Source organism: Elephas maximus, chromosome 9 (assembly GCF_024166365.1).
Source record: "Elephas maximus indicus isolate mEleMax1 chromosome 9, mEleMax1 primary haplotype, whole genome shotgun sequence".
Classification (NCBI taxonomy): domain Eukaryota; kingdom Metazoa; phylum Chordata; class Mammalia; order Proboscidea; family Elephantidae; genus Elephas; species Elephas maximus.
In genome coordinates, this window is record NC_064827.1 from 75,427,381 (window position 1) to 75,447,626 (window position 20,246).

At 40.3% G+C, this 20,246-nt stretch overlaps 1 protein-coding gene across 1 annotated transcript in view; it reads right to left on the minus strand.

Moving 5' to 3' along the window:
* Positions 1 to 20,246, minus strand: part of PSMB7 (proteasome 20S subunit beta 7) — a 69,282-nt gene that overhangs the window by 40,456 nt on the left and 8,580 nt on the right. The window contains exon 5 of the mRNA XM_049897285.1: positions 18,815 to 18,930. Within this exon, the coding sequence (XP_049753242.1) occupies positions 18,815 to 18,930 (116 nt within the window). The remainder of the gene's footprint in view (positions 1 to 18,814; positions 18,931 to 20,246) is intronic.

Below are 20,246 nucleotides of genomic sequence, written 5' to 3' on the forward strand. Positions count from 1 at the left end.
CAATATTATGCTTATTTCTGGGTGTACCATTTCCTTTTCGTTTATCTGTATTTTCTCATTTTTCTTCAAAGAGCATACATTACTTTGCAATTTTTTTGCCAAGTTAAGTAGGAACTTGGGGACATAAGAGTCCATCATTTTGAAGGGATTAAAAAAAATGCAAACAAACCAAGCAAGACCTTGCTAGCTGCTGTCACAGTCTTCCTGTGCAACAGCAGCAGCATGCAGCTTATGCCTTAAATTTTTAGACAGGGGCCTCAAGGTCAATCCATGTATGGGTCAATAGTTCCAAGGAACGACAGCAATCAGTCATTACAAACAAATAAATATACCATGTCTCTCTTTGCCACCGCCCATACGAGGGCTTCCTTAGGACCCGCTTTAGAGGTTAAGATCATCTTAATAATAAAGTTCTCTGAGCGTTATAAGCACCGAGCCAGACCCCACTTTTCCAGAAGTCTACTCTGTGGCAAAGTACTAACCAGACTACTGCAACTACAGCTACAGTATGTGCACATGGTATTTAAGAAATTTCAAAGCACAAGCCACATCTGTTTTGTTTGCCCATATAAAAACAGACAAAGCGCCAGAAAGAGGAATGAAGTCCTCATGCACACCACAACATGGATGAAACTAGAGGACATTATGCTGACCGAACAAAGTCACTCACAAAAAGACAAATACTGTCTGCTATCACTCATATAAAATAAGCAAATATATAGAAGCCATAAGTAATTAGTAGTTACCAGGGTCAGGAAGGAGGGGAAAATACGGGGTTTTCCGCTTAGAGTGCACCAGTTATGTTCTTAATGGTGGTGGGATAATTTGGAAAGAGATAGTGAGACTGGTTCCACAACTTGAAGAATGTAATCAATGTCACTGAATTAATTGTACATGTAGAAAATGATGGGTGGTTGTGTTCTGGTATGTGTTTATCATTATTTAAAGGGGGGAAGAAAAAAAAAGAATAAGTAGGATTAGTCCCATTTTACAAAAGGGGAGCCTGAAACTCAGAGAGGAGGAACTTGCCCAGATCACACAGCAAGTGAGAAGCAAATCTGGGATTTTCAAATCTTTCTCAATTTAAAGTGTGCTACATTCTTTCCATTCCAGCATGCTGTCTCTTCAATAGCAAACACAAACACCTGAAATCAAGATTAGCAAGTCAGCCTAGAAGCAGCAGCTATCTTTTCTTAGTTTTCCACTCCAAAAAGCATCCTTTCAAACTTGTTTTTTCTTCAGATTTCAGCAGAATGATTACCACACATCTGGAAATAGTTAATCTGTTTTCTTTGTTTAAAAACTCAAATGAGAGTGGAGTTTTAGTTAAATGTTTTAAGTGATCAAACATATGCCATTTACTGTTTAGCAATGCCACTCAAGTATCAGTTGTAAAGACATTTATTTTAAAATAGCTAAACCTAAAAATGGACTCGTCAAAGAAAAAAAAGTGATTTCTAAAGCCTCTCAAAGTATTCTTGATCTTAGCTTATCAACATTATTGGTTCAACCTGAACCTCACTTCTTCTGAGAGAACAATCCAACTCAGGACAAAATCTGAAATATATCAAGAGAACTTTACAGTCTTTCTCTAGATGCTGTTTTTATTTGCTATTACATTTAAAAACACTTGCATTAATATGGCTTGGGAATAGTGTTTTTGTAACATGTTTTTATGTTAGCATTCACTAAAGGACTAACATCAAGCCTAGCAATTCTATAATCAATGCTATTAGATATGCTAAGGAAACATTAAAAGAATGAAATAATTTTCTAAAATCTGCTGCTCAAAGTCAAACTTTAAGAAGGATCCAAAAACTAGCAGGTGGAAATTTTGCTTTTTCTAAAAAGGTCTATGCTCACAAACTCTCAGATTGAGTCTTTTATGTCCCAGACCCTGATCTCAAGTGGTGTAGGTATTTCCCCACTTCACAGACAAGGGAACTGAGGCTCAACTGGTTTAAGTAATTTTTTCCAAAGTAACAGTCAATAAGTAGTGGAGCCAAGATTCAAATCTATTATCTTATGGTTCTTAAGTCCATGGACCTTTCTGAAGAGAAACTTCCCACTCATTTCTTCAAACAAACCATTCCCTGGTGCCCACTTGGTATCAGGCTCTGGGAACACAAAGATGCATGAGTAGGACAGCTCTGATGTCTCCTAGCTGTTTTCCCTCAGCACATCACTGAAGGCCTGAGCCCTACAAGGCTGCCATGCCACTCTAGGAGGCATCATCATATTAGCACAATGTGAACACTGCCCTGAAACTGTGCTGCGCAGCAGCCCTACAGCACTAGTCCTCTCACCCACACAAAGGGGATGATAATAGTATGTACCTCATAAGGTGGCTGTGAGGTTTAATGAGATGATGCATATAAAGCAAAATGCCCAGCACATAGCAGAAGCTCAATAAAAGCCAGCTATTGTCATTATTCTAAGACAAGGTCCCTGCCCTCCAGGAGCTATTTTATGCAGTCATTCTCAACAAGCTCAAGAATTGGCAGCTTTAATGGAAACAAAGGTCTTCAAAATTTCTTCTCTCAATGTCATTAAGTTCTGAGAGACCACAGGAAGTGGATTTCTACTGCTCTTCCCCAATCAATCTAACCAGATGTTTTCAGGAAAAAAAGCTGTTCCTTTTGCTAAGGATCGGTCCATTTTAAGCACCCAAGGACCTGTTTGCCACCATGGCCTGCCAAGGTATAAGACGTATGCTGCGTTAAAAGAGTAACAAGCAGAACTATATAATCCATCAGTGTCAGCTCCCCCTGACAGAGTGCTTACTCACACTTGCTCATTGTTAGTCAACTGGCCACTTGTCCTGAGTAAAATTTGGTGCTTTCTACAGATTCTCAGATTGGGATCATTTTTCACTCCATTCCTGTCTACCAGGCCTGGTCTCCTGGTGTTGGTGCTTGCTCTGGAGGGCAACATTGCCAATGTGTGAAGAGCTGATTTATGAATATAAAAAAATGTTGGTGCCGGGGGACCATGTTCAGCCACTAGAGAGCACTGGAGCACCTCTCACCGCTCGGTAAAACTGAGACACAGACTTGAAATGGTTTAATTTTATGCATGCATTTCATTGTAAGTCTTGGCCAAGAGCTTTCCAAGGTGAGGCAAGCCAAGCAATCAGACAATCTTGCATGGCTTGCTGAAATCCAGATTTGTCCTTTGTCAGCATAAACAGTTTAATTCGATGTTTTCACTCCTGAGTAAGCACCGAGAAGTACATTTAAACCCCTCGTGAGGGGAAGAATGCTTCCTTTTCATCAGCAAATACACCTCAGTGTCAGAGTCTACCTTTTATTCCCAATGAATAACAATAAAGAATATTCCATTCAATATGCTTAGAAATATATTTTTGAAGCATCCAAAGGCATTTTCACTCAAAAACTAAATTCTCAAAATATGTAGCTTTTTTCCTAAACGTTATATAATGTAGACAAAAAAGGAGCTAAATTTCACTCTAAATAATTTAAAACATCACTTGCAGGGAACAGGGATTTTTCTTATAATTGCAACTGCAACGTCTCATTTACCTGACAGATTATGAACACTCTTAAGAAAAGACAAACAACCAGGGGCATCCAGGCCTAAAAAGTGAAAGGTTTTATTATTGCATTTTATTGATATGCCACAAGGTATTGAGAGAAAATTGTTCTCCTTAAAACAGAGCCGTCACCTAGCCCTATGTTTAAAAGAGAAGATGGGAAGATGAAAATTACCTTACGATATGGCTCTCTTAGTCTCCGCCATCATTAGGCTCTGCCAGGAACCAAGCTCTCAGCAGTCTGCTGAGTGCGGGGTGCTTACTTCTCCCTCCAGATGCAGAAGCTCAGGGCAGTCCTAGCCGACAAGCCTCTCAAAGGCACCCTTGACTCTGGCCCACATTTCAAAATAGCTTCCCAAATTGCAGACTATTTCACTTTGTAGGCCTTTTCCAAGTTTTCATGTCCCTTAGAACCCTCAAGGACAAAAGGAACAGGTTTTAATAATTTATAATGCACACCCAGTTTTAATCACAGGTAAAGGTTTTGTCTTGTCTACAGTGCCTATGTGCAAACAATGAGAAATCCTGCTTATTGAAAATGGTGTGTGAGCACTTCTACGAACATATATTTTCTCACTTACTTCCTCTGTGGGCTACCCAAACCCAGTGCCATCAATTCCGACTCATAGCGACCCTCTAGGAGATGGTATTATCTCCATTTTTAGATGAAAAATACCAAGTTCAGAGAAGCAACAGAACCAACGCCAAGTCACGCAGCTAGTAATCACAGAGTAGAAATCTGAACCCAGATCTGGTTAACAGCAAATCTCTAGTCCTATGAACTACACAATGAAAAGTCTTCTGATACACAGAATGACTTTCCAGTTAGTCTGACCAACATAACAAACTAAAAGAACATCAAGCCCTAGGTTATATGAGTATAAAGGCACTTTTTTTTAGGCAAAGCCAATTCTGGTCCAATTATGAAACAAGAGCAAATAAAGATGAATTAGTTAACCTCACTCTGAAGTAGGATTTAAAGTAAAAAACTTCAAACTGCGAGCATTTAACTGTTCTGAAAAGTACTCCTGGCAAGGAGTTTTATTGGTTACAGACTAAGGACTGAACTCAAAGTCAGAACAGACTCCACTGTAAAACATTAGTGAAAAAAAAAGAATAAGAAGAAATAAGACCCTATACATTAACTCAATACCTCACCATTTTACCTACAAGATACATCTAGTATTTTTTTTTTTTGCAAAATCAAGAACAAAGTCCATCTCTAATTAGAACAGCTTAAGAATTGGCAAGGGCTAGCTATCCTACATTCCCTGTAACAACACGATGAAATTTTAGAAGTAAATATTTTCTCATTTCCTAACATAATGGCACCATCTATTGGCTTAGTACCACCTTTGCAGCAATCAGGAATCTAGATACATAATTCAACTTTCGAGGGGTTCTGGTTCCCAATTGTTTATTCCTGGCATTCCACAGCAGCACACATATGAAATTCAAGTACTGCACATTTTAAATTTTCTAAAATACATTCTAGTTATATTAATCAAAGCAGAAAAAACTGTCAGAGAAATCTTAGTACACAGAACTGCATACAGAGAATGTGCTAGCACTAACATTATGAAAACACCATGCATCAAATATCTACCACGCGCTCAATACAAAGATTTTTATGTATATTATCTCATTTAACCCTCACATATCTCCCAGTTTTTCTAACCACCATTTTACGAAGAAATCAGTGCTCACGGTAAAACAGCTAAGAAATGTTGGACCTAAGGTCTGAACCCAATTTGACCCCAAAGGCCAGCTCTTTCCACTATGCCATACTGCCTCAAAAATAATGTCAAGAGCAACAGCATGTAAAGAGCAAATGGTGCTTTACAGAGCATGTTCACATGCCACGGGACATTCCAGCATCCCCAAAGCCCTGTGAACTTCCCAAGTCAACAAGCCATTAGCTTCTTTTTAGAAATAAGGAATTTGAGGTTTAAAGATGTTGGGTGACTAGGAACTGGTCAAGCAGAGCTGAGACCGAAGCCAGGGCTTCCATTTCTTTTTCTAGGATTCTACATTATACCTCAAGTGGTTATAGAAAAGTCTGCTTTGACGATCGCTTTGGTCCCACCAAAGCTCCCACCAAAGTGGTGACACCTAGACCAGCCAGCTCGTCCATTCCATAGCACCTGATCTACAGAGAGCAGAAGCATAGACTCAATCCAGGGCTGATGGAGACACGTGCCTAGGGAGCCTCCTATACAGTCAGTCACACAGCCCACACTGGTTCAGGAAAAAGAATTTTCACTAAGACTAAAGACCAAGAAGTCTACACGTCCTCAGAGTATGGCTTTCATATAGGCCTAGAAACTAAATACAGCCACTGCTAAATTCACACCTGATTTAAGACTTGAATATGGAAGAAACATTTGCCATCTTGTAAGGTACTAATTTGATCCAGTGCAAGGTAACTTTCAAAAAAAAGTCATTTGGAGATATTAAAATGTCTACAAAAAGGTTGCAATTTAGTGTACAAATACAGAGAAAATGGCAGGTCTAAAATCCCTATCGATGTTCCTGTGTTCCAACTTAATTCTAACACTCTTGCACACAAGGTAAAACATTCAGTGTGTGTGGTACCCTGTCCCAAATCTTTTTAATTGCTAGGGGGCCCTGTAAACTGGGATTTAGTAGATGCATTCCAGTAATTAGGAAATTGTATAACCAGTTTACCTGCAGATAGAATTTTACCTAGATGGCCCTGGCAGTGACCCCAGGTCTTCCCTAATGGTGCATACCAATGTTTATTCCTTAACTTAGTATTCCTAAATTGTCCAAGGGCCTCATTTCCAGGAATGCCGTGCTTGAAATTTTATTCATGTTAATTCTCCATGTGAATAAGTGGGCAAAAATAAAAATTTTATATACCTTGCCAATGCTGCTACCAGGAGCACTGCCAAACTAATAGCAAAGGATGGTCCCCAGGCTTCTTTTGACACTTTGGTTTGCCTAATAAAGAACTGGCAAGTTAAACGAATAAGCTAATTAATCTGAGAATTAAAAGAACCTACATTTTGCCTAAAAAAAATATGACTAAAACTCTTTTCCCTTTCTCAATAAAGGAAACTCAAAGAATCTTGCCCAGCCTTCAACAATCATCTGCAGTCTCTTCCACATTATTCTCTTAAAAAAGAAATAATTACATGAAATCTAAGGGGCCCTTTCTCCTCCTGTGAGAACAGACCAAGTCACATTTGGCCTGGACCACAGGTCACAGGCCACTTGCAGCAGTAACACAGTCAAGGGAGGAAACTCACAGGGGCTGGGGTTACCATCCCAACTCATGTACTTCGTGGCTGTGTGACCTTGGCAAGTAACCTCTCTGAGCCTCAGTTTCTCCATCTGTAAGACAGGGATGGTTGTACCTACCTCACAGAGTGTCATTAAGATTAAATCAGTAAACCACCTCACAAGAGTTGCAGGTGTTATAGCTGGAAAGCTGCTGGATGAATGTTGCTATTGTTATTGTTAACATCATGTCTACAAAGGTTTTAGGACAGAAGCTAAGGGCCACACCACAGAGTTCAATACATTCTTCTCCCAAGTAAGCCCTTGGGAAGGGGAGCCCTCAGAGAGGAGGTTCCTAGACCTGTGCTCAATGTGGCAAGGACGTGTGGCAGCATGTTAAAGATGAGCAAGACAAGACAGGTGTCTTATATTCAATGTAAATTAAGAGTAGCCTTCAGGCACCTGGCTAGTCGCCAGTAGAGGCCCATGGGTAGACAAAATTTAGACACCCTTGTCTTACAGATAATTTGTAGCTTCCAGCTCTGTCAAATCACTCGAGAAAAAAAAGATTAATTATAAAGCTTCACTTTTATTTCTCATAGTAAAAAACTCACAATTTAACTAAAACATGGGACTATAGATGAAATATTCATTTTCTCATTGAAGTTACACTTATGGAAAGCCTCAATCCCACACTGAATGTTACTGCTCCACGGGAGCATGTCACTTCAGAGGGCACAGTTCTACTCATTGGGTCGCCACATTGGGTCGCCACAAGTCAGAACTGACTTGATGGCAGCCGGTTTAGTTTTTGGTTTTCTATTTTATCTGTATTTTGAGGTTTGGTTTCTAGCTCACCCAAAATAACATGAATTAAAACAAAAGCCACCATGGTGACGTAGAACTTTTGGAAATGGATAGTGGTGATGGTAGAATATGGTAAATGTAATTAATGTCACTGAATTACAAGCTTAAAATTGGTTAAAATGGGCCAAAAAAAAAGACACCAAATTTTGGCAATTCTAAAGTTCTCAATATCAAGCTGCCACCCACCTCAAAAAAAAAAAGGAAAGATTGCAAGAAAAACAATAAAAACCCAGAATTAGAAGCATTCAATCATTAGGAAGAAAGGCAGCCTTGAACTACTGCTACCTCAGGGAAAGATGTATGTAGGCCACTCAGAAGTGAACAATGGCTAAAAGAGGCTTACAGAGCAACAAAGACAAAGCCCAGGGCAATACAAAAATTGTATTTTACATTCCCTAGTAAAGGGCTTCTCTTCGCAATGGACTTGGATTAGAAACAAATAAAAATCATGTTGTCTTGGGGTGGTAGGGATTGTAACTTTTTTTTTTATTATTTGATACTACAAAGCTGCTTCAGTAAATACTGTTCTTAACAAGGATAGAAAAATCTGCATATTGTGCAGCCAAAAATCTGCAAAAAAAAAAATCATAAATGCTCATCAGGAATTTGTAGAAGTATTTTTAGTATTCAGAAGCATGGTTTAATAGTTTAATGAAATAACATTTGTAAAATGGTAAAATCACAGCAGCTGTGTCGTATAGGGGCTTGCTGGAGCTGGAAGACAAGAGTTCAAATCCCAACTTTGCCACTTAAAGGCTGAGTGATAATAGGTAAATTATTGCATTTCTCTCAACTTTAGGTTTCTCAACAATAAAATAGCATCCCTTGTAAAATTTTAACTGAAAACAATATGACAACACCCACAGACTGGTACAGAGACACTCCATAAATATGCTTTATATTTAAAACAACATCAAACTTTTTTTTTTTTTTTTTAAAGGACCTATAGTCCATACAATGCTTTGTGCTATTATAGCTACACTGGGGCCAGACAAATGAACACAAATTAAACTAATGCTTTTCCAGGAGTACTGTAAAGTGGTTGATCACACACAATAAACAATAGCTACGGTTTCCAACACTAAGTTTCAGGCATTCTTTGGCACAAGCAAGTATGAGAATCGGAAAATTAATTCACCTTTAATAACGTATTCATTGAACCACACAGGACTCTGTCAGACACTGGAAGTGAATATGACCCAGGTTCTATTCTTAGAGATCTCAAAATTCCACTGGGGTGGGAAGGAAAAGGGCTGGGGACGGTGGAGTACAGCCAAGGCTGGAATCCTGGAATCTGTGTTTCATACCAAATGCCACTGGAGGGACTTGATAACTGACCTGGGAGTAGCTTCTGGGCTAGATGATGAGTAGCAGCGCTCAAAGCAGAAAAGGCACTTCTGAAAGAAGGCAGCACTGCAGCAGTGAGATGTGAAGGCCTATTCAGGGAAGGCAAGGGGCCTGTTGCCACAGAGGCCCAGGGTGCAAGTAGAGGAGGAACAGAAAATAAGACTGGAAAAAAGGTCTACAGCCCAACTAAGAAAGCAGGTAGCACCAGGTGAAGAGGTACTGTAACACTGCACCCAAGAGCCAGCAAGGAAAGCCAGAGACCTGGGATCTGGCCTAGGGGTTGGCTGGTTTCTTTGAAGGCTCTCTGTTATGACAGTGGCCACCACTACTGCAATGGACCCCTCCAAACCCTGGACATTTCTGGCCAGGACACACCACCCTGTCCCCCCTCAGGCCAATCCTCCTCCCCACAGCTGTTAGACTGCTCTTTCTAACAAGCAAACCTAACCCTATCACTCCCTAGCCTAAAAACAGTAGATAAGAATCTCCGGGACAAAATCAAAACAACAGCCTGTATCACCTGGACCCTCTCTGGCCTCTTTACAGCCTTGCCTCAGCTCACCCCCCGACCAAGGCATTCCCCTTCGTCCTTCCATGTCTGTGCTTCTGCTGTGCCTCCTGCATGCAACGCTTCGTCCCGACACCTTCCCCCATAAATGTTACACTTGCCTCACCCATCCAGAAATGCTGGCCTCTCTCCTCCTTGATCACACTGATCCCTTGTGCACTGCAGGGCCTGAAGTAAACTTTCCCTTAACGGAGAGGGGAGGGAAATTTCTGGCTTCATCACTCCTACTTATCATTCAGGTCTCAGCTTAAGTGTTACTTTTTCCCATTTTTCACCAACAAGATTGATGAAAATAACCACTGTGGGTGAGGCTGTGAGAGAAAGGCATTCTTATAATCTGTTGGTAGGAGTGTAAAACTAGTGCGATCCTTTTGGAGGGCATTTTGGCAACAACTCTCAAAAGGTAAAGTGCAACTGTATGGCCATCTGACATTCTTTTGGGCTGCCTTACATCTGTACTTCCTTCTTATGTCTGGGGAACCTTATGAGTGGGAGATGGAGCTTCACCAATTAGAAGGACCCACCCTCTCGGATAAGGAACCCTGGCGGTGAAAGTCATGGCAGGAAGACTCCGTCCCAAAAGCTGCCAGGGCAGCAGAGTGAGCAGTGTCAGTAGTTAGACTTGAACAGCCCACTCTGCAGCATGATTTGTGACACTGTTCCTGGCCATGTGGCCCCAAACTCAGTTGTCACCCTGTTATTCTGTGAGCCACTTGCAATCTTAAAGAAAAAAAAAAATCGTCTTTTCCTTAAATCATCCAGTGATTCCATTGCTTGCAACAGAAAATTATGATCTATACATACATATACCCTACTACAGAAACTCCACTACTAGGAACTGTTCTAAGGTATGTATTTACACGAGTACACCAAGACGCACTGGGTACAAAAATCTGAAAATCAAAAATCCATCAATAGGAGAATGGGTCAGTAAATCATGGGTACAGCCATGTACCGGCAGTTACAAATAAGATTTATTTCTCAGTGTCTTTAAGTTCAATTTGTAAGTTAGAATTGGTACATCTGGTTTTTATTTAGCATCAGTTAGTCAAATGTTTATCTTCACAGTATATACTTTACCTTTCTGTGCATATAAAAGGAGCCTTGGTGGCACAGTGGTTAAAGTGCTCAGCTGCTAACAGAAAGGTCAGCAGCTGGAACCCACCAGCCACTCCAGGGGAGAAAAAATGGCTGCCTCTTTCCATAAAGATTTACAGCCTTGGAATCCCTACGGGGTTGCTATGAGTTGGAATCAACTCAACGGCAGTGGGGTATGCATATGGAACACTTAAGAAACGCTTCCAAATACACTACAACATCTAAAATGAAATAACAGAGTACATAACAATAAGTGAATATTAAAAGTAACCAGATATTGGTATCATACTGGAGAGAGAAAATGTGTGTAGCTATACAGCACTGTAAAAAAATGTTAAAGAAATGGCTCTTAAACAGTTCAGACAAAACCAGTGAAGCCGTACAATGTTTTCATGCGCATCACAAAGTAGTGAGCGTGTTCATTATTACATTATTACGAACCATTGTATTTAACTCCGATTTTTAATACAACAGGCTTTACAGCAGTCCGTTCTCTTAGTTATCCAAGTCAGACATTTGTAACCCGGGCACTGCATTATACGTAATGCAATATACAGCTCTTATTACATAAATGATACAAATCTACATATGCTGATACAAAAATGTCTCCAAAATAAATTATAAAATGAAGACTACTATGTATAATACGACTTTATGTATTTTTGAAAGGGAGAGATGACAGACTGAAGGATGGATGGATGGATGGATGTGTACTCATAAAACATTTTCTTAACAGTTAACAGTTAACTCTTAACAGTGGTTACTTTGGGGGAGGGATACGGAACAGAGATACATATTTCATGTAATCTTTGTCCCGCTTGAATGTTTTTTCAGGTCCATAGGTTACATGCATTAGGAAATAATTTAAAGTCACTTATGCAGTGAGGGCTTCCCAAATACCCATCATCCACATACATATCCCTTCCTGTTATTCTCCTTTTTACTGTTATTTTCTTCTAGGGCATTTACATGTTCTTTTATATTAATTTGTGTATTCACTTGTTTAATGCCTGCTCCCCACCGTGAGACTATAAATTCAGGGAAGGTGGTATGTTTACCACTATATTCCCAGCGCCTAGCACATTTGTTACTGTTGTTAGGTGCCATCGAGTCACTTCGACTCATAGCAACCCTGCATACAACAGAACAAAACACTGCCCAGTTCTGCACCATCCTCACAATTGTTACACTTGAGCCCATTGTTGCAACCACTGTGCCAATCCACCTAGTTGAGGGTCTTCCTCTTTTTTGCCGACCCTCCACTTTTCCAAGCATGCTGTCCTTCTCCAGGGACTGGTCCATCCTGATAACACATCCAAAGTATGTACGACAAAGTCTTGCCATCCTTGCTTCTAAGGAGCATTCTGACTGTACTTCTTCCAAGACAGATTTACTCATTCTTCTGGCAGTCCATGGTATATTCAATATTCTTTGCCAACACCACAATTCAAAGATGTCAATTTTTCTTCAGTCTTCCTTTTTCTTTGTCCAGCTTTCACATGCATATGAGGTGACTGAAAACACCATGCCTTGAATCAGGTGCACCTTAGTCCTTGAAGTGACATCTTTGCTTTTTAACACTTTAAAGAGGTCTTTTGCAGCAGATTTGACCAATGCAATGCATCCTTTGATTTCCTGACTGCTGCTTCCTTGGGGGTTGATTATGGATCCAAGCAAAATGAAATCCTTGACAACTTCAATATTTTCTCCATTTATAATGAATGTTGATTGCTGGTACAGCTGTGAGGATTTTTGTTTTCTTTACGTTAAAGTGTAATACATACTGACGGCTGTAGCCTTTAATCCTCATCAGTAAATCCTTCAAGTCCTCTTCACTTTCAACAAGCAAGGTTATGTTATCTGCATATCCCAGGCTGTTAATGAGTACTGCCTCAATCCTGATGCTGCACTCTTCTTCACATAGTTCAGCTACCCTATTTGCTCAGTGTCTTAGGCTGGGTTCTCTAGAGAAGCAAAACCTGCGAAGTGTATAAATATATACAGAGAGATTTACATCAAGGAAATGGCTAACGCGATTGTAGAGGCTAGACCATCCCAAGTCTGTGGATCAGGATAGAGGCTGGTGAACCTAACAATGGCAGGGCTCCTGCTCTCAGAGTGTGAAGACCAATGAATTCTAAGACCTGCAGATAAGCTGACAGCTCAAGTCCCAAGAGCCAGAGGTCAGCCAAACAAGATGCAGACACAGGATCCAGAGTGAGCAAAAAAAACAGAATGTCTGCTTATATTTGTCTTCGAGATCAGAAATTCTGGCTTCTACTTGCTCGATTCTGCTCCTCTGACTTTCTATTGAGTTGTCTACTTCTGTAATTTTATTGTTAATATTCTGAATTTCTGATTGCTGTCTGTCTTATGGATTTTTCCAGCTTATTAAATTTTTCTTTATGTTCCTGAATAATCTTTCTAATTTCTTCAATTGCTTTATCTGTATGTTCCTTGGTTTGTTCTGTGTATTGCCTCATTTCCTTCCTGATGTCTTGAACGGTTCTGTAAATTAATCTTTTGTATTTTGCCTCTGGTAATTCCGGGAATGTACTTCCATCTAGAAGATCCCTGGATTCTTTGTTCTGAGTGCTTGTTGAGGTGATCATGGTCTATTTCTTTATGTGAGTTGATATTGACTGTTGTCTCCAAGCCATCTGTAAGTTTTTGTATTAGTTTATGCTTGCTTACTGTGTCTTAGCTTCTTGCTTTGTTTTGTTTTGATATACCCCCACAGGTTGCTTGAGTGAGCTAGCTTGATTATTTTCACCTTTGGAGCTCTGACATCCTGTCCCCTGATGGCTAGAGCTGTTATCAGGTATATCAGTCCAGGAGTCCATTCACTCTTCTTGTATGAATTCAGCTCAGGTGTCCAAGTAGCTGATCATCAAGTGTGTGGTACAGGCTCTGTCCTACAGTCTTAAAGGGGCAGGAGTGATTAGTGTATGTACTGGTATCTGATTACAGCAGGGGGTCATGCTCTGAACAAGGCAGAGGGCTGAGAACCGCCGAGTGTCTCTGAAGAAAGCGTGTCCCTGTTGCCTAGAGCGTGCAAGTGGGTGGGTTCTGCAGACGGACCATGAGCACCCAAAGTTTTTGGTTGTAAGGACTGGGAGGTACCAGTTATCCTTGGACCCCTGTCGTGGGTGGCTGAGTGATCTGAGTGGAGTTACCAGTCCTTAGGTCCCTGATGTGGATAGATGAGGACCTTGTTTAACAGGCAAAGCAATGTCAAACATCAAACACCCATCTCTCCACCACAAAGCTCAAACGGTTGGAGTCTGCCAACAAGGGCCCATTCTCCCGAAATAGGCCCACACTGGTCCATGCAGAAGGGAAAGGTGCTGAAAGTCCACGGACCACTTATGCCTGGACAGGAGCCGCTTCTGTCCTGAGCTCCCCCGGTTAGTGAAGCTGTCAAATTACGTTTTCCCCCAATTGCAAATTTTTTCCTTCCCCGAGGCCGGGAGGATGGTTCTAGGTGCTCAAGAGGGCCTATCTCGGGCCCAGGGAATTCAGCCGCTGAAGCCGGCTTGGGGGTGGGGGGCACGGTAAAATATACACAAGTACTTAGCTTTTGCCGAGAGCACCGTTCTCCTCAGGTTCTGGAGGTGTGAGTAGGCTGTGCAGCTGGCTGCTTCTCCCTGAGGAAACTGAGGCCGAACGCTAGTACCAGCCCGCCACCACCACTCTGGGAATGGTGCCTGAGGGCTTCCCGTGATTCAGGTCCTGTAACTCCTCTCCACTTCTGAACGGTCTCTTCCTCCCCCTGCCCCTCAGTTCATTTTCTAAGTTTGCCTTTGAAGCTCAGGGCTCCCAGCTTGTCACAAATACACTGGTTTCACTTGTTTTTTCGGGTCTTTGTCTGTCTATTCCGCCATCTTGGCTCCGCCCAAGTCAAACTCTGCTTATATTTGGATACAAGCCACACCTACAAAGAAACTCCCATTCAACTGACTGGCTACTCACAGCAGATTCAATCATGGGAGTGATCACATATAACCACTGAGAATCATGGCCCAACCAAGTTGACACACAATCTTAACCATCACACTCAGCATACAGATTGAACAAGCATGGTGAAGGGGTAAACCCTGACGCACACCTTTCTTGATTTTAAACCACACAGTGGTTTGTTCTGTTCAAACAATTGCCTCTGGTCTATGCACAGGTTCACGTGAGCAGGATTAAGTGTTCCAGAATTCCCGTTCTTTGTTATGCTATCCATAATTTGTTATGATCCACACTCGAACACACAGTCAATAAAACACAGGTAAACATCTTGCTGGTATTCTCTGTTTTCAGCAAAGATCCATCTGACATCAGCAATATCCCTTGTTCCACATCCTCTTCTGAACCCAGCGTGAATTTCCGGCAGTTCCCTGTCGATGTACTACTGCAACTGCTTTTTAGAATGATGTTCGGCAAAATTTTACTTGTGTGTGATATTTAACAATACGGTTTCGATGATATCCGCATTCTGTTGAATCACCTTCCTTTGGAATAGCACAAATACAGATCTCTTCCAGTCAGTATGCTAGGTGGCTCTCTTCCAAATTTCTTGGTATAGACAAGTGAGGGCTTCCAGTGCTGCAATCATTTGTTGAAACATCTCAATTGGTATTCCGGCAATTCCTGGAGCCTTGTTTTTCTCCAATGCCTTCAGTGCAGCTTGGACCTCTTCCTTCAGTACCAGCAGTTCTTGATCACATGCTACCTCCTGAAATGGCTGAAAGCCTACCAATTCCTTATGGTACAGTGACTCTGTGTATTTACAGTTGGCCCCGGGCCTTGTTCTGACTAATAACATACAGCTTTCCCATCATCTTTTTCCAGAGATGTAGTCAATTTGATTCCTGTGTATTCCATCTGGCGAGGTCCACATGTGTAGTCGCCGTTTATGTTGGTGAAAAAAGGTATCTGCAATGAAGAAATCGTTGGCCTTGCAAAATTCCATTATGTGATCTCTGGCGTCATTTCTATCACCAAGGCCATATTTTCCAACTACTGTTCCTTCTCCTTCGTTTCCAACTTTCACATTCCAATCACCAGTAATTATCGATGCATCTTGATCGATTTCAGACTGCAGAAGTTAGTAAAAAACTTCAATTTCTTCATCTTTGGCATTAGTGGTAGAACAGTCATATTAACTGGTCTTCCTTGTAGGCATATGGGTATTATCCTATCACTGACAGCACTGTACTTCAGGACAGATCCTGAAACGTTCTTTTTGACAATGAATACATCGTTCCTCTTCACTTGGTCATTCCCTGCATAGTAAACCAATGATTGTCTGATTCAAAATCACCAATACCAGTCCATGTCAGCTCACTAATGCCTAGGATATCGATCTTTATGTGGTCCATTTCATTTTTGACGACTTCCAGTTTTCCTAGATTCATAAATTTGTACATTATTCCCATTATTAATGGATGTTTATAGCTGTTTCTTCTCATCTTGAGTCATGCTACATCAGCAAATGAAGGTCCCAAAAGCTTGACTCCACCCACATCATTAAAGTTGATTCTACTTTGAGAAGGCAACTCTTCCCCAGTCATGTTTTGACTGTCTTCCAACTTGAGGGGCTCATCTTCCAATACTACAGCAATGTTCCACTGCCATTCAGAAGGTTTTCACTGGCTAATTTTTTCAGAAGTAGGCTGCCAGGTCCTCCTCCCTAGTGTGTCTTGGTCTGGAAGCTCAGCTGAAACCCGTCCACCAAGGGTGACCCTACTGGTATTTGAAATACCAGTAGCACACATTCCAGCATCACGCCAATATACAAGCCACCACAGTACGACAAACTGACAGATGTGTGGGGGGGCACAAATATAACAGATGCTTAATAGCTGATAAATGAAAAATATCTTATTCTTCTTTTAAGACTCACCTTAAGTGAAGTGAGGCTCTTCCTGAACGCCCATCATCTCCAACTGGCCTTTGTACCTACCGCCCTTGTCCGTTCATATACCTACCTCTCCCATTAAACTGTATCTTGAGGGCAAGAACTCTCATATTCATATCTCTACCTGTGGTACTTGCTACAGTGTCTTTACAAAGAAGGCACTCAATAAATATTTAATAAATGAAGGAATAGCTGAACAAATAAAACCTCAAAGTAATAATTTATTTGTGTATTAAAAATCAGCATCACTTTACTGAAGTCTCATTCTTCTTGATCTGATCTTTTAATGATAGCAAAACCAGATTGTGTTGAATAAGTAGTTTCTAAACAGAAGTGTCCTATAAACCCACAGAGTGTGGAACCACCACCCTGGACTCACACTAGACATGAAGAGATACAAGATCACCACCAGCCACAATGAAGCATAAAGTGGGGATGCAGAGTAAAATGTGCAGAAACAAATCTGCTTGACTATTCACTTTCAACAACTTCTCCTAAATTCAGTGTTAAGCTCAGAAGACAAATTACTACAGTTCAAAAGCAAAAGAAACCAATTTTTCCATTTAAAAAATGCAACAAACAACTTGTGTGAGATGTGGTAAAATGTTAACTGACAAACCTGAATAAAGGGTATGTGACCGTTCATTTTACAATACTGTAACTTTTCTGCAAGTCTGAAATCTTTTCAAGTAAAAAAAAAAAAAGTAATAAAATTTCTTAAGAGAAAAGGTTATCTCACCTTTACTATCATTTAAAGGAATCATATGAGGAGAAATAAAAACAATACTTTGATGAAGAAAACAAATACATTTCGATAATGCAAATCAGAACAACTCTAAAATTACTGTATTTTCATTTTAAGATAATTACAAAGATTCATCCTTATGCTGAGGGCAAATCATTCTCCCCAAGAGACAGGGAACACGTGTTGTCTAAAACCTCGTAAGAGGCAAGATAACACAATGGAACGGCAAAGTCTCCAACCGGTAATTCCTAAACTAGCCAAGGCAGCCACAATACCAAGGCAAAAAATGTAAGCTATAAATGACAGCTGGAAAAACACCAGCTACACAAGACCTGTTCAAATTTCTGGACCTTATACAACGTGACTCAGAAATTTAACACAAAGGTTGGAATTTGCAAATCTCAATTCTTCTAAATATAATTTTATCATGGGGGAGAAGTCATTAAAAGAAATACTCTTATCTAGCAGTTAGAGTTAAAAAACAAAAATAAAAAGCTGGTCTATAAAGAGGAGCATCTATTTACAGGCCAGGCATGAGACCAGATGCTTCATATACATTACTGATACCATTTCAAAGATAAGGAGCCAACGACCACAGAAGAGTTAAATGATACCCACAATCCCTCAGAAGTTAAGCGGTAAATAGGGACCCTAATCACTCTAGCTCACCAAAAAAAAAACACCTATGCATACACCTGCCACTTTGCCTCTGCCTGGCAGGCTCTTCACTCAAATCTCACCTTCTTCACTCACAAGACTACCCTAACTTTCCTATTTAATACTGTAATCTGTACCCCACTCCACCCTCTGCCCACCACTTCCAAGTCCCCTTACGCTGCTTTAATTTTTTTAACTTTTTGTTTTAAGATGCTTGTTCATTCACATGCAGATGTAAGAAATAATACAGAGAGATCCCTTGTATCCTTCACCCAATTCCCCCAATGGTAAAATCCTGTATAACTATAAAATCTTGTACTATATCACTGTGTTACTTTTTTTTCCCTAGTATTTGTCACTTTCTAACATATTACAAATATACTTATTATGTTGTTGTTGTTCACTGCCGTCTCATGGTGACCCCATGCACAACAAAATGAAATGCTGCCCGGTCCTGTGCCACCTCTACGATTGGTTAAGGATTGGACAGTACTGATCCATGGGGTTTCACTGGCTCATTTTTGGAAGCAGATCACCTGGCTTTTCTTCCTAAATAATTATTACAGTTGTTGTTTACTATCTATCTACGCTCATTAAAATATAACCTCCTCATAGGCAGGAATTTTTTTCTATATTTTGTTCACTGGTATATCCCAAGCACCTAGAACCAGGCCTAATACATAACAGGTATTCAATAAATACCATATTTGTTGAATGAATCAAAGCGCTGTATTGTACTGCCTCCTCTAACAGGAACCAGACCAGCTATGTAAGAGACCATCCTGGTAAATAAGAGAATCTGAAACAACAGAGAAACATTACACTCACCCATGGTGACATAAGGCAATTTATCAGTTGATCCATGAGGATAGATGCTGTAGAGGTGAGGTCCAGTAATATCTACTCCTCCTAAAACTAGGGCTGCACCAATGTATCCTTGATACCTGGTGATCAGAATATGCATAAGAAAATAAAATGAGTCTATGCATTGCATCACTGTAACTTAACCAAAAGCTACATGAGAATGACAACAAAAAGCTTCTTATATTGAGGTTGTTTCATTAAGGGGTTATTGGTTTGATGAGAACAATTAGGAAGAGAACTAACATTATTTGAACATTTACTATCAGCTAATATAAACATAAATCGTGTGAGGTGCTCCACATACCTTATCTCACCTAATCCTTCATAATCACCTTTAAAAAAAGCCAAAACCAAACTCATTGCTGTCAAGTCGATTCCGACTCATAGCAACCCTAAAGGACAGAGTAGAGCTGCCCCCATAGGGTTTCCAAGGAGCACCTGGTGAATTCAAACTGCTGACCTTCTGGCTAGCAGTCGTAGCTCTTAACTGCTGTGCCACCAGGGTTTCCGTAAGTGCTACAGATGGGACTTAAACCAAAGTTCTGAAGTCAAATTCTGTACTTTTTTTTTTTTTTTACACCGCTCTCATTTTATGTAACTCACCAAAAATGTCAGAAGACATAAAGGACCATAAATTTCCTGGTTTAATTTTTTAAATTTCCCCTCAAAACTTATTAATTTTAACCTTTACAAAGTCTATTAAACTAAAACTGACAAAATACTGAAAAAACAAAACTTAGGATTTCTAAGACATTCTAAAGAGATTAACAGAAACGTGCTAGATTATTCAACCAAATGCTTTAAACAACACTGCAAGGAAAATCTTGAAATATTCTATTTGCAACAATTTTACAAGTTTAAAAATGGTTTTAAATGCAATGCACCATGTAAACCACCAGAGGGAGCTTTATATTTAAAGTCAAAATCCACAAAAGTCTACAGAAATCTCTGGTCAATAGGAGTGCTTTTAACAAGTTCTACTCAGACTGTACTGGGAGAACGTAGTTGATTGGCAATAATTCAGAATTATGACTGTGTACACTAATAAATGGAAATCACTGACATAAGGGCTGAGTTCAGCCAGAGCAGGAATTAGGTAGATAGAACTAGACTTCCTCCCGTATGACTAAAGTCTTGATCTCCTCATTAGTAAAACAGGAACTATATGACTGGGAGTTATGCCAACCAGATATATGAGGAGCTGCAAATTCACAGAAATGCAGGGACCAGGCAGGAAAGAGGGTGAAGTCAGCCAGGCAGGGCATGGCAAACCAGAACATACAGACGTCCTCTAAAGGCAAGAGACACACTCAGCTCCCAAAGATTACGGCCATGCATTATCCCACCTTCTTTCTGAATTATTCAGAAGAAGCTGGAAATGCAGACTTTCTAATTA